The 26,870-nt window shown below is 43.8% G+C and overlaps 1 protein-coding gene across 6 annotated transcripts in view; it reads left to right on the top strand.

Annotated features, from left to right (window-relative positions):
- JADE2 (jade family PHD finger 2) overlaps positions 1–26,359 on the top strand; it is a 260,373-nt gene extending 234,014 nt beyond the window's left edge. For 5 of the 6 annotated variants that reach the window (XM_069969992.1, XM_069969999.1, XM_069969979.1 and 2 more), the window contains exons 10-12: positions 5,800–5,914; positions 12,948–13,040; positions 21,177–26,359. In XM_069969992.1, the coding sequence (XP_069826093.1) occupies positions 5,800–5,914; positions 12,948–13,040; positions 21,177–22,048 (1,080 nt within the window). In that variant the 3' untranslated portion in view covers positions 22,049–26,359. Of the gene's footprint in view, positions 1–5,799; positions 5,915–12,947; positions 13,041–20,930; positions 21,026–21,176 lie in introns of those variants that run through there. The other variant, XM_069970009.1, reaches the window with a different exon arrangement.
- The last annotated feature ends 511 nt before the right edge of the window (positions 26,360–26,870 follow it).

The raw sequence follows: 26,870 nt of genomic DNA, 5'->3' as shown, positions 1-26,870 counted from the left end.
TTTTTTAACCAATAATTTATGGTTAAAAATTGTGCAATTTTAGTAAAATTCAGACCATTTGTGGGAATAGAAAAAGTTTATTAATGGTTACAAATAGAGATGAGCGAATTTACAGTAAAAACAAAGCAAAGCGCTTAGTTATTTCAGAAATTTACTTATTAGCCTGCTGCCTTTTAACTCACTGCCGCTCCTTCTCGGGTGCTGGGAAACGCTGGATCCAATCCTCGCTAATTGGGGGCTTTCGGGAAAGGGAGAACTGGAGAGGGTACAAATTTAGAGATAGTAGGAAGGGCAGAGTCATGGCTAATAGAGCACATTATGAAAGGGGTGATTTCAAAACTGAACCTCTTGTGACCAACATCACATCTATAATATCGGAAATTTCAGAAAACACCATAAACTCAAAGACCTTCATTAAAGGGGTACTCCGGGCAAAATGTATTTTTAAATATGTTATTACAACAGGAAAGTTATACAAATCCTTAATATACACTAATTATGGGAAATGGGTAGTGCTATTTCCCTCAATTTAGTAGGTGAGGCAGGCTCACTTCTTTAAAAAACTTGTGACGTCACGTCTCAAGTGTAGCTTCCGGCAGGGGGCGCATGAAGAAGTAGAATAATAGAAGAATTAGAATAGACGTCTTCTCCCTACCATCCCACTGCCTGTCTCCCTCCCCGGTCCTATTACACCTGCTGGCCGGTTCCAGGCAGCTGAGTGAGAGCTCCTTATCTGACGCTCACCCCGCTGCGGAGGACCCTCCTGCACCTCCCGTCCTGTGAGCCTGTCTCCCTTGTGCGCCTCAGCGCTTACCCCGCCGCCCGGTCCCGCCCGCTCCTGCACCTCCCCCCCTGCCCCACATCTAAGTCTGTCCCCCTCTGCCGCCCGGTCCTGTGCTGGAGCGCTCACCTGCCGCCCGCTGGGTGAGCGCTCCTTCTCCCAAGCAGCTGCCCGTCTTCCCTCAGCTAACCTACGGCTGATACACAGCGCCTCCATCCTCGCTGCACCTCAACGCTCACCCCGGTGCCCGCTCCTGCGCTGTGTATCAGCCACAGGTTAGCTGAGGGAAGACAGGCAGCTGCTTGGGAGAAGTAGCGCTCACCCAGCGGGCGGCAGGTGAGCGCTCCAGCACAGGACCGGGCGGCAGCGGGGACAGGTGCAGAGGGGGACAGACTTAGACTGGGACCGAGCGGCGGGTGAGCGCTCCTCCAGCAGGAAACTATGGTGCAAAGTGTCCCACTCAAATATGTGGGGCAGGGGGGAGGTGCAGGAGCGCTCACCCCGCCGGCATGTGTGGCGGTTGAGCGCTTCTCCATGCGGCAGGGAGCCCGGTGCAGAGAGAAAAGGCTTAGATGTGGGGCAGGGGGGAGGTGCAGATGCGCTCACCCCGACCGGGACCGGGCGGCGGGGTAAGAGATGATGTGCACGAGCGAGACAGGCTCACAGGACGGGAGGTGCAGGAGGGTCCTCCGCAGCGGGGTGAGCGTCAGATAAGGAGGGCTCACCCCGCTGCCTGGAACCGGCCAGCAGGTGTAATAGGACCAGCGAGGGAGACAGGCAGTGGGATGGGAGGGAGAAGACGTCTATTCTAATTCTATACTTCTATAAATGCCCCTGCCGCAAGCTACACTTGAGACGTGACGTCACAAGTTTTTAAAGGAAGTGAGCTTGCCTCACCTACTAAATTGAGGGAAATAGCACTATATGTGCATTTCCCATAATTAGTGTATATTAGGGATTGGTATAACTTTCCTGTTGTAATAACATATTTAAAAATACATTTTGCCCGGAGTACCCCTTTAAGGAAATCCAACCACCTGTCATGTGCAGCAGACATAAGAACTTTTGCTCAAAGTCTTAACATCCAAAGTTAGAGGAATACATTTCTCTGAGGAGCCCATAAAGTTCATATTTGGGTACATTTATGTCTGGATGCAAGCAGCTGCCAGTAAAAACTTAAATAAATTGACATTTGAGTGTGGTTTGAGTTTGGGAAATAAAGGAAGCAATGCAACTCAATTGGAATACATGGAGCCACCAAACATGAAGCACAGGACAAAAAAAAAAAGGTTCCTCTTACAGCTCCAACAAACATCAGAGTTGACCCTATTATATATGGCTATCTGATCTGGCAATTTGTATCTAGATAAAATTTGGAAGTTATTTTCTTGTGTCTTCACACACCTGGAGATCCTTTGCGGTTACTGTAAAAGCTTGCACGTCTCAAGAGGGCAAAATTTTCTCCCCAATTCTCTTTCCCATAATCTGTAAAAATAAAATTGCTATGAGAGTGGGAGGAATCTTCATTGTATCTGCGAGTGCTGTTGTAGAGAGAAGACACCCATCCTGATCATAAAGGCCTGTATTGATGTTGAAGCAGTTCATAAATCTTTAGGAATGCTATCTATCAATAACTTATGTGCATCTCAAATAACGTGAGCGTAAACTTATTTCCGTATATATTTATCTAGAGGCCATCTCCATGTTTTAAGGGTTTCTTGAATAATGGAATTAGACATTTGTATAGTCTGATTGTGGTTTGAAGGTAAAAATAAAAATGAGCGGATAGGGCAGAGTCTGAAATGTCTTCCTCCAAGTTTTACGGGGGAGCTCTGACCCAATCTACTATTCTAGCTAGATGAATAGCTTTGGCATAGAGCAGGGGTACTCAACAACTTTTAGTGAAGGTCCACTTATCGGGGTCTATTGTCAGGTGAAGGTCAGAGCTGAACGTCAGTAGGAAACGTGTTTTGTTACTTTACACAAACGTTCAACTATTTACATACAGATTTGCTGCTTATTAGCAGGAAAACTGGCATTTTTTCTCTCTCACCAGCACTTTGATATTAGGTACAAAGGAGGTGACTGCCCTGGTAGTATATAGCCCCCCTGTTGCTCCCCCAGTAGTGTATAGCCCCCTATGCGCTCTCCCCTGTAGTATATAGCCCCCTGTGTGCTGTCCCCCAGTAGTATATAGCCCCCTGTGAGCTCCCCCAGTAGTATATAGCCCCCCTGTGAGCTCTCTCCCAGTAGTATATAGCCCCCCTGTGTGCTCCCCCCAGTAGTATATAGCCCCCCTGTGTGCTCCCCCCAGTAGTATATAGCCCCCCTGTGAGCTCCCCTCAGTAGTATATAGCCCCCCTGTGAGCTCCCCCCAGTAGTATATAGCCCCCCCTGTGAGCTCCCCCAGTAGTATATAGCCCCCCCTGTGAGCTCCCCCAGTAGTATATAGCCCCCCCCTGTGAGCTCCCCCAGTAGTATATAGCCCCCCCCCTGTGAGCTCCCCCAGTAGTATATAGCCCCCCCTGTGAGCTCCCCCAGTAGTATATAGCCCCCTCTGTGAGCTCCCCCAGTAGTATATAGCCCCCCCTGTGAGCTCCCCCAGTAGTATGTAGCCCCCCCTGTGAGGTCCCCCCAGTAGTGTAGCCCCCCCTGTGCTCTCCCCCTGTAGTATATAGCCCCCCTGTGCGCTCTCCCCTTATAGATGGCCCCCAGACAAAAAACAAAAGAAACAAGCCACAACTCACCTAGCACCTCGCTCCCCGCTGCGGCTGTCTTCTTCTTTTCTTCTGTCGGTCCGGCCCCCGGCTGATACGCGCTCTCTGGGGACGTCACAGGGATTCCCCAGCAGAGCGCGCACCCGGAAGTAGAGGCGGGCGGCGTACACTGAGGTCTTTGGTGCGCGCTCTGCTGGGGAATCCCCGGGACGTCCCCAGAGAGCGCGTATCAGCCGGGGGCTGGACCGACAGTGCCCCCAGCCCCACAGGCGTACTGAAATCTAAGGACAGTACGCCTAAGGGGCGGGAGGCATTGCGGTGGGGAGCGGGACCTCCTAACCGCCCGGATCCGGTCCGTCCTGGGACGGACCGGATCCAGGGCGATTAGGAGGTCTGACCAGGGGTCCGGACAGCTGGCCTCCGCGGTCCGGGTTCGGACCGCGGTCCGCCAGTTGAGGGCTTCTGGCATAGAGCATCAGATCCCTCCCGGACCTATGCCCCCTAAATGAGTTGGTCTTGTTAGCAATTTATAAGCAATTCTCGAGCGCTTTATTTTCCATATATACTTTGTAATCATTTGCCGGACTGATGCAAATAAAGGGGATGGAACATGTGTATGTAAATATTGGAGATATGTGAGGCAGGGTATTATCAGTGGTTTAATGATATTTTTTCTTCCAAACCAGGAGACTATTGTAGTAGTTAAACGTTTGATAAGAGGTGTGTAGTTCAGGGCGTAAAGCTGTGATGTGCTGTTTATCTTAATAACAAGGTATGTAAGATGCCAACACTTTTTTTTTGTAAATCAGATTTTTATTAAGAGTTTTTCAATAAAACAGAACAAAGAAAGAATGCTCATGAAGGGATGCAGCCCTCGCAATAAAAAGCCGTATGACTTTTTTTTTTTTTTTTTTTAATTTTATAATCTAGCATTGCATTAACTTCTGTGTGTATTGTATGTTCTATATACACTTTCACTATTTATTTCGAGCTTCTCTTGGCCATTATACTTGTGATTTCTTTACTTCCTGTGATGTCACGTATAATATCTGTTTCCCGTTCCTTCTGCTGAATATGATCACAGGTGGAGTTGTCAGGTGGGTATGACAGTTGTCCCTCCCATGGGCTTGGTGGAATTTCACATTGAACATGAAATGGAGGAGAGTATGGCCGGATAGCTACCTTGTAGTGTAGCACACAAGTTAGCTGTTAGCCCCTGCTCTCCTCCATTTCATGCTGCCCTATCTGCTACAGCTCCTACACAAGAAAAGTGGTCATGTGACTGTAGAAATAAATAATAAGGCTGGGTTCACACACAGTATATTTCAGGCTGTATATTTGAGGCTGTATAGCAACCAAAACCAGGAGTGGATTGAAAACACAGAAAGGCTCTGTTCACACAATGTTGTAATCAAGTGGATGGCCGCCATTTAATGGCAAATATTTTCTGTTATCTTAATACAATGGCTTCTGTATTGAAATAATGGCCGTTATTTACCGTTATATGACGGCCATCCACTCAATTTCACCATTGTGTGGACAGAGCCTTTCTGTGTTTTCAATCCACTCCTGGTTTTGGTTGCTATGAGGACCTGACATGAGGACCAAATACAGCCTGAAATATACTGTGTGTGAACCCAGTAAAAGTGTATATAGGACATACAACACCCACAGAAGCCAATGAAGTGCTAGTTTACTGAAAAGTCCTGCACAACCCCCTTAAAAAGGAACTTTGGCGTTCAAGCACATTCCTTTTCCAGCTCTGTGTCACATGTGGAGATAACCTCATAATAGTGGGCATGTCATCTTCCATAGTAGAGGATCACATAGTAGAAACCCCAACCACTATTCTACTGATCGGTTGGTGTCTGAACACTGAAACCCTGACCGATAAAAACTTTTGACATGTCCTTGAGGCTTTAACTCCTAAAACTGTGGAATAGTGAATTCAGACTGTTTCAATGCAGTTAGGGTATGTTCACACTGTGTAAATTAGTAGGAATTCCGCGGCGGAACTCCGCCTGCTCAGTGTGCCATAGCCCATCTACGGGAGAGCGCGCCCTCTTCCGCTGCTGCCGCTCTCCGCTCGTAGAGGTGTCATGTCCGCAGCGAATTCTGCCTGATTTACTCAGTGTGAACATACTCTAAAAAGGTAAAAGAATATACTGCCAAACGTTTCATGTATAAATGTTAGACATTTAGCAGGTTATATGTAGAATGAACAGATTATTTCTGCTTCACCCCTAATATAGCTATTATATTGCACCTTTATTTTATAGCTATTTAAATTTCTGTCTACAGGTTAGGAACTTATGTTACATGATCACCAGGCGTGAAAAGATGAAACACTCTATATGCAAACTTGAGGAGCAAATTTTCCAGCTGCAGATGAAACTCACAGAGAAAGACCTTCATGGTAAGAGAGAAACCAAAAATATTAAGTTGTATAAAATTCTGTTTACCTACAAAAAAAAGTGTTGAAAGGCTCCACTGTTTCCCAGTGGTAATAAAGCCACAAATCGTTAAGTGTCTTTTTTGAAGTGTCACTGTCGTGAATTTTTTATTTTTTATTTTTTTGCAGAAATTAATAGTCCAGGCGATTTTAAGAAACTTTTGTCATTGGGTTTATTAGCCGAAAAATGCATTTTTATCATGAAAAAGCAGTTTGAAGCTCTCCCCCCTGTCTTCATTGTTCTCCTGTGGAGAGAGCTAAATAAAACACCAAAACAGGACAATAAAGAGTTAATCTACAAATACATCACCCTCTATCTCCTTTGACAGTCAGCACTGACCTCTCTGAGCTCTGATTACAGTGTTCACCCAGCTCTGTGCCTGTAATCCCTCTGTTATCTGCTTTCTGCTGTCTTAAAGCGACTCTGTACCCACAATCTGGCCCCCCCAAACCACTTGTACCTTCGGATAGCTGCTTTTAATCCAAGATCTGTCCTGGGGTCCGTTCGTCAGGTGATGCAGTTATTGTTTTAAAAACTACCTTTAATCCGGCAGCGCTGTGTCTAACGGCCGGGGCCTACATTTGTATATGCATTAGGCTGGCAACACCTCTCTGTCCTTCCTCCCCGCCCTCCTCATGATTAGGAATGCTCCAGGCAGATTGCTTCCCATTCCCCTTCTGTGTGCATAATGAACATGGGCTGGATCGTAAAGACACCTGTGCAAAGCTCAAACAGCAGTACATTTCCTGGATCATTCCTAATGGGGAGGAGGGAAGGAGAGGTTGTGCCAGCCTAATGCATATACAAATCTAAGCCCCGTCCGTTGGACACAGCGCTGCCGAACGGACCCCAGGACAGATCTTGGATTAAAAGCAGCTGTCTGAAGGTACAAGCGGTTTGGGGGGTGAGATTGTGGGTACAGAGTTGCTTTAACTCCCTCCTCCTCCTTCCCTAGAACAGACAAAGTACGTCTGATGCAACAAGTCACAATTTCCTGATTTTTTGCAGTGGATGGAAAAGAGGAGCGAGGGGGGGACCTGGAAAAAGGCTTTTTAAATGCAGATAAAGGCATATTTGGTTCAGACCCCGCTCTTAACCACCGCTGCTCCAGGTGATAGAGGAGATAGACAGCTGCATCCGATTACCGGATGCAGCACTTCCCTGGTGTCTAGTGGGGGGGATCGCTCCTCCGGGATGTTGTCCCGGAGGAGCGATCTCCATTACTTCTGCCGGCCGGGGACCGCTCCATAGATGCCGCCGTCCCCGGCTCAGCACTCGTTTGTTTTCGGCTGCAGCAGCCGAAAGCAAACGAGTGCCGATCTCATTGATCTTTGCTGTATAACCATACAGCAAAGATCTCAATGAGAGATCAAAGTGTATATACTAGAAGTCCCCCAGGGGGGCTTCTAGTATATGAGTAAAAAAAAAAAAAAAAAAAAAGTATTGTTATAAGTAAAAAGCCCCCTCCCTTAATAAAAGTCTGAATCACCCCCCTTTTCCCAGGTTTTAAATAAAAGTAAATAGATAAATAAATAAACATGTTTGCTATCACTGCATGCGTAATCGCCCAAACTATTAATTAAACACATTACTGATCTTGCACGGTAAATGGCGTAAGCGCAAAAAAATCCCAAAGTGCAAAATTGCGCATTTTTGGTCTCATCAAATCCAGAAAAAAATGTAATAAAAAGCGATCAAAAAGTCGTATATGTGCAATCAAGGTACCGATAGAAAGTAAACATCATGGCGCAAAAAATAACACCTCATACAGCCCCATAGACCAAAGGATAAAAGCGTTATAAGTCTGAGAATAGAGCGATTTTAAGGAGCGTATATTTGTTGTATATCAATGGTTTGAATTTTTTACCGGCCATCAGATACAAGAAAAGTTATACTTGTTATATATCATTTTAATCGTAACGACTTGAGGAACATGCATAACAAGTCAGTTTTACCCCAGGGCGAATGGCCTAAAAACACATTCCCCCCAAATAAAAGAAATGCTGTTTTGTTTTTTTTTTCAATTTCACCACACTTAGAATTTTTTTCTGGTTTCGCAGTATACTTTATGCAAAATTTCAGCCTGTCATTGCAAAGTTCAATTAGTGACGCCAAAAATAAGGTCTCATGTGGGTTTCTAGGTGGAAAAATGCAACTGCTATGGCCTTTTAAACACAAGGAGGAAAAAACTAAAACGCAAAAACGAAAATTGGCCCCGTCCTTAAAAGGTTAAAGTGACTATACCACCAGGACCAGGCTGAAGCACTGGAGGCGGGCCGAGCCACCCCCAGTGGGAAGAAACCCCAGCCCCTCCATGACGTGACTCCATTAAAATCAATGGAACCCTATCATAGAGGAACTAGGATTTCCTCCCACTAAGGGTGGGTTGGCCCGCCTCCAGTGCTTCAGCCTGGGCCTGGTGGTACAGTCACTTTAACTATACATCTTGAACAAGCAGTCTTTTTTTCAGCTGCATTCTTTAAAGTCTCTCTTTCGTACAAATGTTACTTTTTGGATGGGAAAGTAATTTTCAGGTGCTCTGAAGAATACCAGCTTACTGGCTTTGCAATTTCACTGATCAGTTTTCAGATTTTAATGCATAGAAATAGCATGTGCAAAAGGCTATGTTCGCTTTGGCAAAAACCTCACCCATCACAGTCACTGTTATTTTAATGGGAGCTTCAGAGCTGGGCCGCATGGAAGAAAGAGACATGTCACTTATTTTTTCCCTACAGATACCACATATCCCATTGAAAGATTTGGGAGATGGGTTTCTTGCAAGGAGACACAGTTTTTAGGCAGTAATCTTTGGACTTGTTCTAGTTTATTAATATATTTTTGTAGGTCTGTAGAACTGGACACAGCATTCCACATGTGGTCTCACTAGAGCTCTATACAGCAGAATCACTATCTCCCTCTTCCTACTGGCTATTCCTCTAGCTATACAACCATGCTATGTACTTACCCAGGGCTGATTCTGGGTTTTCAGCCGCCTGAGCTAAACCTCGGGAGGCCGCCCCCTCACTAGCACATATTACTGACTGAGACACGCTTACTGACTGACACACACAAATTACTTACTAACACACACATCTCTGACTGACACACACATTACTTACTGACAGATTGACACACATTACTTACTGACAGATTACCCCACACATTACTGACTGACAGACTGACACCCACATTACTGACTGACAGACTGACACACACATTACTGACTGACACACAAACACACAGCACTTACAGCTCAGTCGTCTCCCTCTCTGCCAGGCAGATCTCCACCTGTTACTAGGTTGAGGACCTTGCGATCATGTGATAAGGGCTTTCATCCCTCTCTCTCTGCAGGAAACTCACAGGTCCTGCTCTTTCTCTGTCTTCTGATGTTCACCGCCCACCCTGCACTACAGCGAGCAGGCTGAACATCAGAACACCGGGCCCCTCTCTCTCTCTGGCCCCCTGAAGGCGCTGGGGCCCTGGCACTTGTCCGAGTAAGCCCTGTGCTGATGCCGGCCTGTCTGCTGATGTCATCATTCTGACAACTTTTGGTGATGTGTCGTTTTAACAGGAAATGGCGTTTAGCATAAACAGTATAGTGCTGACAGAAATGCTAAATGGCCATTGCCTATTGGAAACAGAATGTCATCAGAAGCTGTCTGAATGATAAGAGAGAAGGACAGCGGTGGAACAGGACAGGTAAGTATAGAGAACTTTTGTGCCCCCCTTAGCCCCATCAAAAGGAGTACTTATTCTCCATGTTATTTAGAAAGCTATCTCTGGATCAGCTGCACAGAACAATGTAAGTGATACATCATTCTGTTCAGCTTTCTGTCACTAGTTTATACTACCCTTAGATAGGACATTATAAACGTACAGTCTCTTAAAGTCCAGGTAAGAGGAGAAATGTTTTGACACGTTAGAGGGATTTCTGATAATATGCTCCCTCAGTTTGTCTGAAACACAATGGCTCGTGCAACCTACATAACCCAAATTTCATGCTGTACATCGGATAAACAACCTGTGATGTGTTGTAGTTAATGTACAACCCTATCTTATTGTAAGTATCATTTATAATATTATATACATTTTTTGGTCTGTACCATGTACATGCAACACATATACATATATATTTGCATTTTGTATTTAGCCATGGAGGAATCTTTAGAGATATGTGATGGAAATAACACAGGTGGTGGTCCTCTTGTGGAAAAATATTACACCCATCCTGCATTATTTTCTTCACATTTTATCTTGGAAAAGCATAGGTAGGTACCATGTTGTGATGGTATTGTTTAGAATAGGTGGTGACAAACACCACTTAAACCCCAACTTTTCATCATTACTGAAAGAAATAGGGATAAAGTAAATAGCTGCAATATTTTACTTTCACAATATTTTCATGTGTAATTAAACCACCTGGATATCCTCTAAGTCATGAGGACAAAGAGAAACAGAGAAACATTTTAGGCTCCAATACATACAGTAGTTAGGTCCCCTGTACCCCTATGTAGTTAAACCCCTCTCTGCCCCTATAGTTTTAAGGTGTCCCTGTGCCCCCACTTAATAATTAGGTATGTTCTGTGCCCCAGTATAGTAGTAAGGTCCCTATATAATATAGTATAGACCCCTTGTGTGCTGTCCCCAGTAGTTTAGACCCCTTGTGTGCCGCCTCTCAGTAGTATATACCCCTTGTGTGCTGCCCCCCAGTAGTACATACCCCTTGTCTGCTGCCCCATTAATATAGATATAGTAGAAAGGTCCCTATATAATATAGTATATACCCCTTGTGTGCTGCCACCAGTAGTATATAGACCCCCTGTGTGCTGCCTCCAGTAGTATATAGACCCCTGTGTGCTGCCCCCAGTAGTATATAGACCCCTGTGTGCTTCCCCCAGTTGTATATAGACCCCATGTGTGCTCCCTAGTAGTAAATAGACCACTGTGTGCTCCCCCAGTAGTATATAGACTCCTTGTGTTCTCCTCCTTTTGTATATAGACCCCCCTGTGTGCTCCCCCAGTTATATATACCCCTTGTTAGTCCCCCTCCCATACAGCAGGCATCCTCTAAAACAAACAAAAAAATAAATAAATTTATACTCACCTGGGTCTGCCTCTTGTGAAAACAGGCAAAACACTGCCTGCGGCCACAAGAGTGGCTGACAGGGAGGGAGTGCTCATAATTACAATGCAGGGCTCAGCGCTGATGTCGGCCCTGCAAGGGGCGCCATGGATGGGTAAGTAGATTAATTAGTTACCCATCCTGATTGCAAGGTTGAACACTGCGACCATTGCTATCACACTGCAAGTAGGCCAAGCCGGGTGCACACTGGATATACCTGAAATTTTACGTATGCCTGCCGTCAAGACGTGAGAGGTATTTTTTTTATTTTAATAAAACCTGGCGCAGAGCCAAATTAAACACTGCGACCGTGTTTTTTTATTTTTAACAGGCACAGAGCGCAATAAATGGTCCTGTGACAATTCACCTATAGGACAAAATAGACAAACACAGGTCTATACAGGAGAATTCTAAGCTGCGTGTCTGTCTGTCTAACTAGCTGATATGCTGCTAGTCTATGCACTGTATATGTGGATGTACTGTATATGCTATGCTGTGCTTTTGGGGTCTTTCCTGCCTACAATCTGATAAGATGCTTACTGTCCCTAATGCAATCTCTCTATCCAACACTACTTGCAACACTTAGGGTATGTGCACACTACGGGTTCCAGAATAAATTAATTTGATTAATTTGCCCTTAGGGCGGCTCATGATTAGATTTTTTCTACAAATCACAAACGTCCAGATTGCTGCCCCTCTCTGAAAAAACATCTTTTTCCCCATTGTAAAGCTACCGCTGCAGATGCAGCTGGTAGCCTCAGGGAGCTGCAGCTGGGAGCCATATCAGCACAATTGTGCTGATTGGTTCCCTTTTTTTAGGGTAGCTTCACAAGTACCGTATCGCAACGGATTAGATGGTGCAGATTCAATCTAAATAACTTAACACAGCATCAAATCTGCACCATCAAATCCACTGCGATACGGTAAGTGTGAAGCTACCCTTAAGTACGAAAATGATCAGAACTATTCACGTAATCTATTGTTTGAAGACTTGGCGGAGACTAAAAGTGCTTTTGTGATTCAAGAAATATCTACTATGGTTGCTTGCTTCCTACTTATTTCTGTTTTTCTGCTGTACATCTCCTACCCATGTTTGGAGCATAATTACAGACATCAGATGCCAAGTTTTTATATTTTTTTTATTTTCTTGAAAATTGCATATGGTACATTAGAAAAAGCTTTTGGCAGGCCCTTAGCAAGGTCTGATGCCTCATATCAGCTTTCAGAAAGTTAAGCTGCAGTGCACTTAAAATAAAATGAACAAAGAATTTTCAAGGAAGTTTTTATTGTTTATTAATTTTATTATTAAACATTTTAAGTAAAATAACAGCGCGGTTACATATACATATTTGCTGCTTCTGTGTTACAGTCCGCAATCCACAAAAAAATCCATCCATATTTTTTTTGCAGCAAAGATCATGGCCTTGTAGGCACCGACTGATGTGGACATTTGAATAGGTCCTAAGCATCCAAAACAGAAAGATATTATAGTCAACTTATGTGTGCGGCTTGAAGTTTGTAACGTATCAATAAAAAACTGAAACTGTGGGAAAAAGGGGAGTTGGACAGAGGAGGAAGAGATAGGTGAGGAAAGCGGGGGTGGAGGGTGATGGTTCATTATTCAATACATTGTGGGCATTGGATGGCCTTTTTCTCCATTTTTGACGTTGTGTGAGCATAGCCTTAATCTGCAGAAACTTTACTGCTGATTTTCATTCTGATTAAAAGAACTGATGTGCCAGTGTGCGCATGTTTCCCCTGCAAGAGTACTCTTTTCTATAAAACTTCACCATTTTTAGGGTGCAAAACGTTCATTTTGGAGTCAAACATGTTTTTTTTATATTTTCCTAAAGTGAACACTTTTTTCCAAACAGAAACCAGAAAGAAGACAAAAGGAAAAAAAACAAGCTGTCGAGAAAAAAAGGAAAGAACAAAAGGCGCAAAGGAATCTGTTTTGGGACACCTGGGTGAGTTTAAACTATAAGTAATACTCATGTTCAACTTATACACTTAATATGTAAGGGTAGGTTCACACTACAGAATCTGCGCAGAGAAGTTCCATGGCTCGTAACTGTTCATGGCGGCGCACATATCCGCTTGCTCCATAGACACCATTCTAGGGCTGGGCCGATTCCGCTGTCCGCCAAAAGAATAGACATGTCAATATGTGTCCGCGAATGGGTACAAGCGACGAAATCCGCTAGAACTTATCCATGCGGTTTCCGTTGTGTGAACCTATCCTAACTATGTAATGAGTTTCTAGATCCTTTCTGTCTGAGGTATAGCTAGACATTTAAGGGCCCTGGTGCAAATGGTCAAATTCTGATACCAGATATATTAAAGGGGTAGTGCGGCGGTAAACAATTATTCACAGAATAATACACATTACAAAGTTATGCAACTTTGTAATGTATGTTATGTCTGTGAATGGCCCCCTTCCCCGTGTCCCACCACCCCCACCCGTGTACCCGGAAGTGTGGTGCACTATACATACCTGTCACGTAGGGCTGGGCGATTAATCGAATTAATTCGATTAATTCGCCCAGAATTTGAGAATCGATTTGACTTTTTGGGAAAATCGAAAATCGATTTTCCCAAAAAATCATTGGATTTGGGCGCGCGGGCGGGCTGCTCGCATCCTCCAGCTACTGAAGCAGCGTGAGGAGCGAGAGCGCCCAGCAGCGTCCTATGTCCCCGCCTCTGACCCGCCCCCATAGCCGGACGTGTACGCGCGCTTCCTCCCGGCCGCACATGGAGGTCCCCGGAGGAGGCTGCAGATACTGAAGCATCGGGTGATCGCTGCGGGTGCTGGAGCTGTACAGCAGCGACACTATCACCCGATGCTTCAGTATCTGCAGCCTCCTCCGGGGACCTCCATGTGCGGCCGGGAGGAAGCGCGCGTATATGTCTGGCTATGGGGGCGGGTCCGCTGCTGGGAATAGTGCGGGCGGGAGGAGAGCGCAAGTGCCGGTGGTGTGCGCCCGCGCAGAGCGGGTACACCAGGTATGTTCCCTCCTGCCCCGGTCTGCTCCATGCCCCTGCCGATCTGCCCTATTCTCCCCCCGATCTGCCCCATGCTCCCCCCAGTGTGCCCCATGCATGTCCCCCAGTGTACCCCATGCCTTTCCCCCCTAGTCTGCCCCTTGCTCCCCCCAGTGTGCCCCATACTTGCCCCCCCCCCCAGTGTACCCCATGCTCTCCAGCCCAGTGTACCCCATGCCCTTCCCCCCCAGTCTGCCCCATGCTCTAAGCTATGTCCCTGACCCTCCTCTTTACCTGTACTACTACTACACCCCTCATCTGTACCTGTACTACTACTACACCAGGCTCATCTATACCTGTACTACTACTACAACACTCATCTTTACCTGTACTACTACTACTGCACCCCTCATCTTTACCTGTACTACTACTACTGCACCCCTCATCTGTACCTGTACTACTACTGCACCCCTCATCTGTACCTGTACTACTACTACACCAGGCTCATCTATACCTGTACTACTACTACTACACCCCTCATCTATACCTGTACTACTACTGCACCCCTCATCTTTACCTGTACTACTACTGCACCCCTCATCTGTACCTGTACTACTGCACCCCTCATCTTTACCTGTACTACTACTGCACCCCTCATCTGTACCTGTACTACTACTACACCAGGCTCATCTATACCTGTACTACTACTACTACACTGCTCATCTGTACCTGTACTACTACTACACCCCTCATCTTTACCTGTACTACTACTACACCCCTCATCTTTACCTGTACTACTACTACACTCCTCATCTGTACCTGTACTACTACACCCCTCATCTTTACCTGTACTACTACTACTACTACATCAGGCTCATCTATACCTGTACTACTACTACTACACTCCTCATCTGTACCTGTACTACTACTACACCCCTCATCTATACCTGTACTACTACTACACCCCTCATCTGTACCTGTACTACTACTACACCCCTCATCTATACCTGTACTACTACTACACTCCTAATCTATACCTGTACTACTACTACACCCCTCATCTGTACCTGTACTACTACTACACCCCTCATCTATACCTGTACTACTACTACACCCCTCATCTGTACCTGTACTACTACTACTACACTCCTGATCTGTACCTGTACTACTACTACACCCCTCATCTTTACCTGTACTACTACTACACCCCTCATCTATACCTGTACTACTACTGCCCCCCTCATCTCTACCTGTACTTCTACTACAACCCTCATCTCTACCTGTACTACTACTACTACACTCCTCATCTATACCTGTACTACTACTACACCCCTCATCTCTACCTGTACTACTACTACACCCCTCATCTATACCTGTACTTCTACTACACCCCTCATCTATACCTGTACTTCTACTACACCCCTCATCTATACCTGTACTACTACTACACCCCTCATCTATACCTGTACTACTACTACACCCCTCATCTATACATGTACTACTACTACACTCCTCATCTATACATGTACTACTATTACACTCCTCATCTGTACCTGTACTACTACTACACTCCTAATCTGTACCTGTACTACTACTACACCCCTCATCTTTACCTGTACTACTACTACACCCCTCATCTTTACCTGTACTACTACTACACCCCTCATCTCTACCTGTACTACTACTACACCCCTCATCTCTACCTGTACTACTACTACACCCCTCATCTCTACCTGTACTACTACTACACCCCTCATCTATACCTGTACTACTACTACACTCCTAATCTGTACCTGTACTACTACTACTACACCCCTCATCTTTACCTGTACTACTACTACACCCCTCATCTTTACCTGTACTACTACTACACCCCTCATCTTTACCTGTACTACTACTACACTCCTCATCTTTACCTGTACTACTACTACCACTACACTCCTCATCTGTACCTGTACTACTACCACACCCCTCATGTGTACCTGTACTACTACTACACCCCTCGTCTTTACCTGTACTACTACACTCCTCATCTGTACCTGTACTACTACCACACCCCTCATCTGTACCTGTACTACTACTACACTCCTCATCTGTACCTGTACTACTACTACACCCCTCATCTGTACCTGTACTACTACTACACCCCTCATCTTTACCTGTACTACTACACTCCTCATCTGTACCTGTACTACTACTACACCCCTCATCTGTACCTGTACTACTACTACACCCCTCATCTTTACCTGTACTACTACACTCCTCATCTGTACCTGTACTACTATTACACCCCTCATCTGTACCTATACTACTACTACTACACCCCTCATCTTTACCTGTACTACTACTACACCCCTCATCTTTACCTGCAACCCTACTACTACACCCCTCATCTGTACCTGTACTACTACTACACTCCTCATCTGTACCTGTACTACTACTACACCCCTCATCTTTACCTGTACTACTACTACACCCCTCATCTTTACCTGTACTACTACTACTACACTCCTCATCTGTACCTGTACTACTACTACTACACCCCTCATCTGTACCTGTACTACTACTACACCCCTCATCTGTACCTGTACTACTACTACACCCCTCATCTTTACCTGTACTACTACTACACCCCTCATCTGTACCTGTACTACTACTACACCCCTCATCTTTACCTGTACTACTACTACACCCCTCATCTTTACCTGTACTACTACTTCATTCCTCATCTGTACCTGTACTACTACTACACCCCTCATCTGTACCACTACTACACCCCTCATCTTTACCTGTACCACTACTACACCCCTCATCTGTACCACTACTACACCCCTCACCTTTACCTGTACTGCTAATCCCCTCATCTGTACTACTACTAATACACTAGTACATAGGGCACATATTTGGGAAAACTACTTATATGGGGCACACAATGGGCTTGTCTACTACATAGGGGCACGGGAGGAGCACTGTTACACTGGGAAGCAATATGGTTGTTGTCTCAAACGTCTATAAAATAGTTTCTGATGCTGTAGGGAGAAAAATGTCCTGTTTGTTTAGCAAAAAGAGAAAAAATCGAGATTTAAATCGAGAATCGTCCAAAATTTTAAAAAAATCGAGATTTTATTTTTTGGCCATATCGCCCAGCCCTACTGTCACGTGCCGACTCGTCTCCGATCTTCAGTCTGCGATGTAGTCTTCGGACGGACGGGCCGAATCCCTCCGTCTGTCCTGAGTGCCGGCCGCCCTCTTCAGCGTCATCAGATGCTCAGCCGCGATTGGCTGAGCACAGTTATGCTCAGCCAATCGCGGCTGAGCAGCCGATGACGCAGCAGAGGGCGGCCGGCACTCAGGATGGACGGAGGGATTCGGCTGAAGACTACATCGCTGACTGAAGATCGGAGACGAGTCGGCACGTGACAGGTATGTATAGTGCACCACACTTCCGGGTACACGGGTGGGGGTGGTCGGACACGGGGAGGGGGCCATTCACAGACATAACATACATTACAAAGTTGCATAACTTTGTAATGTGTATTATTCTGTGAATAATTGTTTACCGCCGCACTACCCCTTTAAGTGTGTTAAAGGGGTACTCCGGGCTATGTGTATTTTCAGTCTATGGCCGTTGAGGGGGTGGATATTGAAGCCGCCGGTCACTTACCTTCCCGGATCACGCCGTCCCATTTTTCCGTATGGTCCAGCGCGATCCGGGACCCGGCGATGGAACCGGGGAGGTAAGTGACCGGCGGCTTCTATATCCACCCCAACCATACGCTGAAAATACACATGGCCCTGAGTACCTCTTTAATAATACATGGTTGTAATAGGGGAGCTTGTCCCAGTTTCATGCTGCTCATGGTTCAAGCACAATGAAACTGAGAACAGGCTCTTTTAAAGGGGTACTCCAGCAAAAAAAAAAATCCCAAATAAACTGGTACCAGAAAGTTTTGTAGATTTGTAAATTACTTTATTTCTGGTGTTTTCTTTTCAGTCTAACACAGTGCTCTCTGCTGCCACCCTTGTCCATGATAGAAACTGTCCAGAGAAACAAGTGCCTATGGAAAACCTCTCCTGCTTTGGACACTTCCTGTCATGGACAGAGGTGGCAGCAGAGAACACTGCTTCAAATTGCAATGAAAACACCACGTCGTGTAGGGCTTAGAGCAGCTCATAGGTGTTGGAAGGCTTCAGTTTTTTTTTAAATAGAAGTAATTTTAAAATCTCTGAATACGCTTTCTCTATCTCCAATCCTAACCTAACCTTAAAAAACAAACTAGTGTTTCCTCAGTACTTACATCCCCAAGAGCAGTGTACACCCACTCTGGGACACTGTATAGGGGAACGGTAACATGCATATTGCAGCAGGGCCGTTTTAATACATTGGTGAGCCCGGTGCACAGCCCCCCCCTTCCCTTTCCGCACATGATATAATGTACTGAATTTGCCCCCACACTGTATAAAGAGCACCAATACATACAGTAGTTACCTTATAACACTATTTCATTCATACAGTGATTACATATTACATAAAAACTGCACTGAACAAAACAAAGATATCACCAATGATACCATTACATAATACCGCCACATCATGACCCCTTCACTACAGACCCTATAACAGAGTGCAGTTACATCTAGTGGCCATCAGAGTCTGTCACTTTTTTTTTTCTCTCCATCCAGCCTAGGCCACCACGAAGTCTTCTTCCGGCTGTGAATCTTCTCTCCAGAATCTGCCAGACAAATATTTTAGGCTCCAACACATACAGTAGTTAGGTTCCTTGTACCCCTACTTAGTAGTTACACCCCCCCCCCCCCCCATACCCCTATATAGTTACACCCCTCTGTGCCTCCGTAGTTTTAAGGTGTCCCTGTAGTATATAGACCCTTGTGTGCTCCTCCAGTTATATAAAGCACTCCTGTGCGCTCCCCCATTAGTTTATAAACCCCCTGTGTGCTCCCACAGTAGTATGAAAAAGGGGCCCCAAATGCTGAAATATTGTAGCAACAATTTAAGGTCCCCATACACTTCACACTTTTGTCGGTGGTAAATGCTGCTTGTGGTGGGTTCGGCCATCAGTATAAGGTGTATGGACAGTCCTCTGACAGATAATGTCAGTGGACATAGGGGGTTGGGGGTGATGGTAAATCAATGCCCAACCTCTTTGTTGTCAGAGAGATAAGCCACCATCAGATCTGTCTGGCTGTGGCTTACCCTCCCATAGAGAACACAGGTATGCTTGGCTGTGCTGAACCTTCCCGTGTATGGGGAGGACGTGGCCGGATGGGAGAGATAATTGTCAGCTGAAGGATTGTTCAGCTAGCAGTTAAGAGTATGGCCGCTTTAAGGGCCGCATTACAAGGCCTGATATTCCGGATAAGTAGACGGTAGATCTGGTAGAACGGAGCTCGCTTACAGAGCCTATTACTTGGCTTGATTATAGTGCAGTGAGAAGTCTATATATATCATTAGGGATGTCCATGCAGCCCTTGCTGTATATAGTTAACAATGAAGATATATACTACTTGATCACGCTCCCCGGTGTCCTCAGGCCATGTCTGTCGGATTCCCTGTCACCGCAGCTGCAGCTCTCACTTCTGGTCCCATCTCTGAAGTCAAAGGCCACTCAGCCAATCACTTGCCCAGGCAGCACCACGGCCAGTAACTGGCTAAGCAGACTGTCCCTTCAGAGATGGGACCAGAAGTGAGAGCTGCAGCTGCGGCGACCAGGGAATCCCACAGACCAGGCCTGAGGACACCGGGGGAAAGGATCAGGTAAATAACAGCTTTATTATTTTATACGCACAATCATCAGCTGATGATTTCTAAACTTCCCGAAACTTCAATGGTCAGCCGATGATTGTAGTCTTTATTGCACAGAGTGGGTGACGGGACTGCCGCTACATGCCGGGAATGCCGCTACTGTACATACCAGTGACTGCCACATAATGACTCTATATACAGACCAATATTACCGCTATAGAGTGACCACTGCATAATGACTCAAAAACACTCTGTAGAGACCAATATTACTGCCATAGATTAATCACTGCATAATGACACTACATACACTATATACAGGCCAATATTAGCACTATAGACTGACCACCACCTAGGGACTGAATATTTTTTCTTCATAGGAGCTGCAGCCAATCACCGGCCTCAGTGGTCACCTACAGCCATTACATGGGACTGATGAGGCCAGAGAATGGCTGAGGCTCCTATGTACAGTCGATTCATCTCAACACATTATACAAATCCAAACCATCCAGCCCATACACTATACACATGATATGTAACACATTTGCGTTCCTTCACTTTTTCCATATCCACTTAAGAGGTGTCTGCTAGTAAAGCAGATAGTGGTGTTGTGTGCAAAGATTGCCACACAGTGAGATAGGTAGGCGTAGGATCACCGAACACCCAGGGAGTCAAAGATACTGGCATAAAGTTTGTTCCTACTTCTCAAACTGTGAGACCCCCCCCCCTAATTGTGGGTAAGGCACAACAAGGGAGGCAGTTTTCACAAAAATTAACTATAAGCCCTTTCTATGGATGTAACAACATTATTAATTATTTTGTACTTTTTATGTTGTATAGAGTTTAGGAGACAAATGAAAGGTATACTGAGCAATACTTGTAATTCTTGCGTGCACATCCCTGTGGTGTATATGGTGAGGTTCAGGCATCACTTTATATAGAAGCCATGCTTCTATAGTATATATCTATAGTATATATGTGACTTATGATACTTCTTATATACAGTTTAATACATTGCCTTTGTTATTATTGAATGCTTTTATTACTCCAATTGTGCGCTTATGGTTCTTTTCACACTCAGTTTTTTCTTTTACTGTTTTTATATCCTTGGCAGGTCATTTGTCCTAGGCAGAAATCTTGAGAACTTTAGATATTTTAATTTAGCATATAACTGTGCATGGCAAAGCGCTTTATTGACCGACAGAGGGGTACAGGTATGAAGGTCTTTGTAGTCACAGTATTTTATCTTACATTCATATTCTTCCTACATGTCTGTGAATTGGATAGCTCTTATTAGATATGAGTTATGGAAAGTTGTTTGCTCTAAAATAATTTCTTGTTGTTTGGTCTCTTCTTGCAGATCTGACATCATCTTTTCCAATAGATGAAACATTCTTTAGCAGCTGGTTGGCTCAGCCAGTTCAAATCACCACTGAGAATATGACAATGACTCAATGGTCCCTTAACAATGGCCAAAGAGAGAATGATGCCTCAGGTCTTCTTTCGGAAGAGCTGTTACAAGATGAAGAGACTTTGCTAAGCATCATGATGGATAACTCACTTAAGCCTCCTTTTAAACCAGTGGAGACTGAAAAAAAAGTGAAAAGCAAAATGAGAACAAATGGAAAGAAAAAATCTCTCAGAAACAGCCATGCCACCATTTCACAGGATGACCAACTTGCCCTGTGGAATGATTTGAAGCACTTATCCGATGAGGCAGAGATGCCTTCCAGCCGTAGTCACAGACCACCCAGAACTGGTAAAGGATTAGCAAAGGTACAAGTGGAGAAAAAAGGGCACAGCGAAAAAAAGACTTTAAAGAAGGGTTCTGTGCTTTCACCTGAGCTGAAGACCAATGACTCACAAGGCTTTCCCGATCTCAATAAAGCAGACAGTGGAGAAATGACAGGAAAGTATGCTCAACCTGAGTCTAATTCTCTTGTCAAAGTGCCTGACTCACTAGGTTGTGCAAAGTCATTGGTGAGATTTAGACTACGAAAGGGAGAAAAGACCAGTTTGGAGTCACAAAGTGAGAATTCTGAAAAGGCAAATGGACTACAAGTGAAAGAAATGCATAAAACAATCTCAAATTTAGATGTTGAAACTGATGGCTACTACTCAGATGTAGAGATGACCGACTCTGAAGAGGAATCAAGTCAAGGAAGAACTCCGCTTAAAAAATTTGACCCCTCAAGCGACGACATTGTTCGAATGAGTATTTTGGCATCCTAATTTTCTGGCTGAAAAGAAACTGGAATGTTAAAAGATGCCTAAACCATGATATGACTGCCATTTTCAACCCTTTCCTGCTCTCAGCAGAGGTGTCTGTCATATGTAAATAGAATGTGTTTTACATATACCGCTTATACGTAACATGTCTTTCCAGCACAGTTGTCTTTCTCTACCTGTAGACATATCCAAGCCTCACAGACATAGTTAAATGTACTGTAGATGTCCCTTTGTAGCTAACATGCATTTCCTGGTTAAATGCAAGCATGTGCATCAAGGGACTTGTGCTTCTTGTTTCACCGCAGGCCACAGAAAGATGATGTGACTACAGCTGTAGTGATAATGGGCATTACATTTAAGACAAGACACAACTAGATTGTGAAGTTCTCCCATCATCATTTAATGATACTAAACATTTAGTAAAATAAGCAGATTACTACTAGTAATTTAAAGCACAAATACAATGCTTATTTGAAAAAAGCACTTATAATGTGTAGAGGAAGGCAACGTTTCCTATTGTAAAAGTTTATCCTGAACTCATTATCTTCCATTCAAGGCTTTTTTGTTCAGTCAGATAAATGACAGAAGTGTGTAGCACTATGAACCTGTCCAGGCTCTCCTTTATCAATACATCTGTTGCGTCTGGTAGTGGAATATGCAAGCAGCTATTGGAAAATGTTGAAGTTATGCCCTCCCTAACAGCTGGTTGGATTTACTTGCTCAGGTGGACAAACAAGGCTTCACCTCTGTGGTTGGGCCGAGAGGGAAATCATAGGCATTAGTTTTGTAAGAAAACATATTTAATGAACCATATATTGTCATAAGGGAGAACATGCACCTACATCTACACTGGTAAGTGATGTGTTGGGATTCTCGTGTGTTTTATTATTATGTATTTTACTACAAAATCTGTAATTTCCGTAATGTAATAATGGGTGACCTATGACATTCCTCCTATTGTTGAGCTATTTTTCTTTAGATTTAGTTCAGTTAAGGTAGTACGGTTTGATCGACACAAATACTTATCAAAAGACAATGAATGCTTTCATGCCCGTTAATGAAAGATTTATCTGGTTTTGTTGTAGAGAATCTGTAAAAATCTTTTGAAAGACATGGTAGTACAGGGTTTTGAGGTTTCAAGTTAGCACTGGGGTCGCTACAAAAAAAAATATGAATGCATTTTCAGGTTATCCTTATCAAGGGAATAATGTTTCAAAAACCATTTACCCAAGTCGACAATTAGTTAATCAGTGGAACAAATGACAAAAAGTGAAAACAATTTTTTCTTCAACTTTAATGTGGCAAGGCACTAGTAATCTGAGGAACATTATGCAAAGGTCTTTAATGATTTAAGTGTAACTGTTTAGGCAGCTTTACCGGTGGCATTTAGTCCTAAATTCCCTTTACAGGACCAGATGCTGACTATTGCACTGTGCATAACCTGTGCCATCTTGACCTTTTATCATAATGCTGATTATCAGTGGCGCTTCCTAGTTACTTGAATGAACAGAGTAGCTCCTCCACTCCGAATACAGCTCTGTTCTCCCCTCTGTTATATACAGTTTTGTTCTGTACATTACTATCTGATTGATATAAGGCTGAATTTATTGCAAAAAATGCACCCTCTTTTGCTAATGTACCATTATAACTTTATAAACCAACGAAGTTGAGAGGTCATATAGCGCTTCCAATTCCCCAAATCCTTCTTACTATAAGCATTCACTATAAGGGTCATGTCATAATTGTGAAATGTTCTTGATCATTTCACTGGGCTAACTCCAACTACCAGCTTCAGATATTGTTTCTTATTGTATCTATGTTTGCTTCAGATGTATAGATGTACATGTCTCAGGTCTTTACCTCGTTTGCACTTCAATTTTTGAGAGATCTGTAAAAATTCAAGTCATGGTTTGGTGTAGCCAGTTTGTGTTCTACAATCCAGTGACATTGTAAAAATGATTCTCCTTTTATCGCATAGTACTAGTGATTAAAATTTCTTGTGTGACAAGGTTATATATCCTTCTGTGGAAGGATATCGTTGTTTTTTTGCCTTTGATAACAGGTATGGGTGATCTCTTTGCTGTCAGAAAGCCCATTCAGCTTTGAGAGCAGCAAGAATATCTCTTACTGTCAACAGTATATATATAGCAGTCTGTTGGTTTTCTTTTTAGTCGGGGACTATTAGCACATTAGCTGCCACATGACTATTTTAGTCCCTCTAAGCCTTAAAAAAGTAACTCCTTTTTCAGACAGCCAGTGATAATCATACATGCACTTGAACGTCTCATTCTACCATTTAATGGTCACTAAAATATTTGATATACTTCAATTAGTGTGACCCCAGGGTGAGCTCAGGGAAAACCACAGGTCAAGTAAAACAGTAACAGCAAAAATTACAAAACACAGGCTTTTCTGCAGCCCACAAACCTGTAGCTTTCCACGAAAGCAAAAGATGCACCAGATATACCGTATGTCAACAAATTCACTCAACAGATGCCAAAGAATTGTACATGACTAAGATATACATAATACAAATATGGATCTTAAGCAAATAATTGAAAACAAACACAGCAGTTATCGAAAACTTGGATCATACAAGCTCGCAACACCCAAGGATACAAGTTTACTGTAATCGAGACGTGAAGACTGTACCTCCTGCTGGGTTATTTTCAACACAGTCACGGCTTAATTTTATCAGTGATGAAGCGTTTCTCAGAAGTTCATTCATAAACAGCCATACCAGCAGCTGGGGTCACATCTCTGCACCCTTATTAATCGCATCATTCCTGACGTTTCTATCTTCAGTTAAACAAACATAATACTAAGTCAACCAATGCTTAAGATCAGTAAAACTGAGTGACACCCCTTACACTGACATTGTTATGTAAGAAGTCAACTGAACATGCAGGATGAGCATTGCGAGGAGGCCAAATTCAAGAGACTGTTAGCAACTCGCAGAATCCACCAAGTTTGAACTGCTCTATGAAGCCCTATCTTTAATGGTGAGGGGCCTGTCTGTTAAAACAATGTTAAATACAGTGTAGGACTAGTTGAACTTTACATGCTTGGTAGTCTTTAGATACAGTTCCTAGTATAGATTCCAAACCAATAAATAATATGCTGCATTTAATTGTTCTTGCTTCCGTGTGCTTCAGTTAACTATGGTTAAGATATATCCACAATCCACTGCTTTGTGCTTGTAGTGTTACTTGCCTGATCAGTACAGGAACCAAACGGTCTGAGAATTTCTTTAAAGAACAACTGGCTTATAACATGATGTGTCATCACTAAAAGGGACTAGTTTTATTCACACAGTGGGCCGTAGATACAATTTTTTCTTTTTGTTCTGAAGGTTTTTGTGATTTACAAGATGTCCCTCTGATCACTAGCTTAAGTTATTTCACCAGCTGAAAGTTCAGTTTGCAGTGTGTGTCATTACATTTCTTGAATTACTAAGAACGGTCCAAGATGATACATTTTATACCATCGCAAGGAATGAAATTGGACGGTGCTCTGTAGAGGGAACTCCACCAATCTATTATTGATAGCATATCCTACATATTAATTATTAACTGTAAAACTTCTTTAAACAGTCCCTTAATATATCTCTAATTTATGGTCATGTATTTAACATTTATTCCTTATAGCAAACTAGCATAACATTTATTAAGAAATTATATCCCCATAAGCTTTTCAAACATATCTGTAAGATTTGCCAGTTCATACTGCAGTCCCCACTGTGTCCCTACTGCAACATTGAGGAATTTCCAGTTGTGCTTCAAAGAAACGTTTTCCTACTTTTTCCATTGTACAAGTAAAACAGTATCACATCAAATGCAGAAACTTATATGAATGTCACAGGAGGACAACACTCCTGTCTTTGTTTTATAAGAAAAATAAAAGCGATGTGCCATTTGATAATATAAAGAGAAATATTGAAAATATATTGAAAAGAGCAATTATAAATTATTTTTGGCTTTTGTTGCAATATTTATTTTCTTGTATTAGATATTCCTTTGTAGACGGAAAAAAATGTATTTTTCATTAATGCAAAGACCTATTTCTCCTTTTTGTACATTTTCCATGTTAGGCAATCCTTACAGCAATATAATATATGGAACTTGTTCAGTGTTACTGTATATGCATGCAATTTGTGTTGCTTGGAACAGTTTTGTCTGCTGTTTTGTTTTCTTCTTGTTTAGAGTTCAGCTTTTGCTTTAAGACACATGGGACCACAGCCCATTGCTCATAAGAACTTTCGTTCCTTCAATGTGATTGCAAATACAGTTAATAAAAAGCAATGTTTTATGTGTACATCTGAGTTATGTCATTTATGCAGACCAAGAAACATGTAGTTGTTATCTTTGGAGGCAACACATTTAGGGCCCTTGTACAGTATAGGGGAAAGGAAACAGTTGTCTAATCTCTCTCTTTCTAATCTATCTATGCAGATGGAAATGTGGCCAAGAGTAAGGGTCCTATTCCACGGGCCGAGCAGGGCCCGATCAACGATGTAAACGAGCGGCGATCTGCTAGATCGCCGCTCGTTTACTGGGCCTATTCCACGGCCCAATGATCGTTGAGCGAGGGCTGCAAGGACATTGTTACTGATGTCCTTGCAGCCCTTGCAGCATCATACATTACATGTCCAGGCTTCTTCTCCGCGCTGTCTTCATCCCCGGGTCCCGCGCTCTCTATCTTCAGAATGGCCGGTCAGCTGGCCACATTTAGCCAATCACAGGCCGCGGCGGTCCCGGCCTGTGGTTGGCTGAGCGCTCCGTTAGCTGACCGGCCATTCTAAAGATAGAGAGCGCGGGACCCCGGG

Source organism: Dendropsophus ebraccatus, chromosome 1 (genome assembly GCF_027789765.1).
Source record: "Dendropsophus ebraccatus isolate aDenEbr1 chromosome 1, aDenEbr1.pat, whole genome shotgun sequence".
NCBI lineage: Eukaryota > Metazoa > Chordata > Amphibia > Anura > Hylidae > Dendropsophus > Dendropsophus ebraccatus.
Note: the sequence above shows the minus strand (reverse complement) of the source record. Positions and strands in the feature narration are given on the sequence as shown.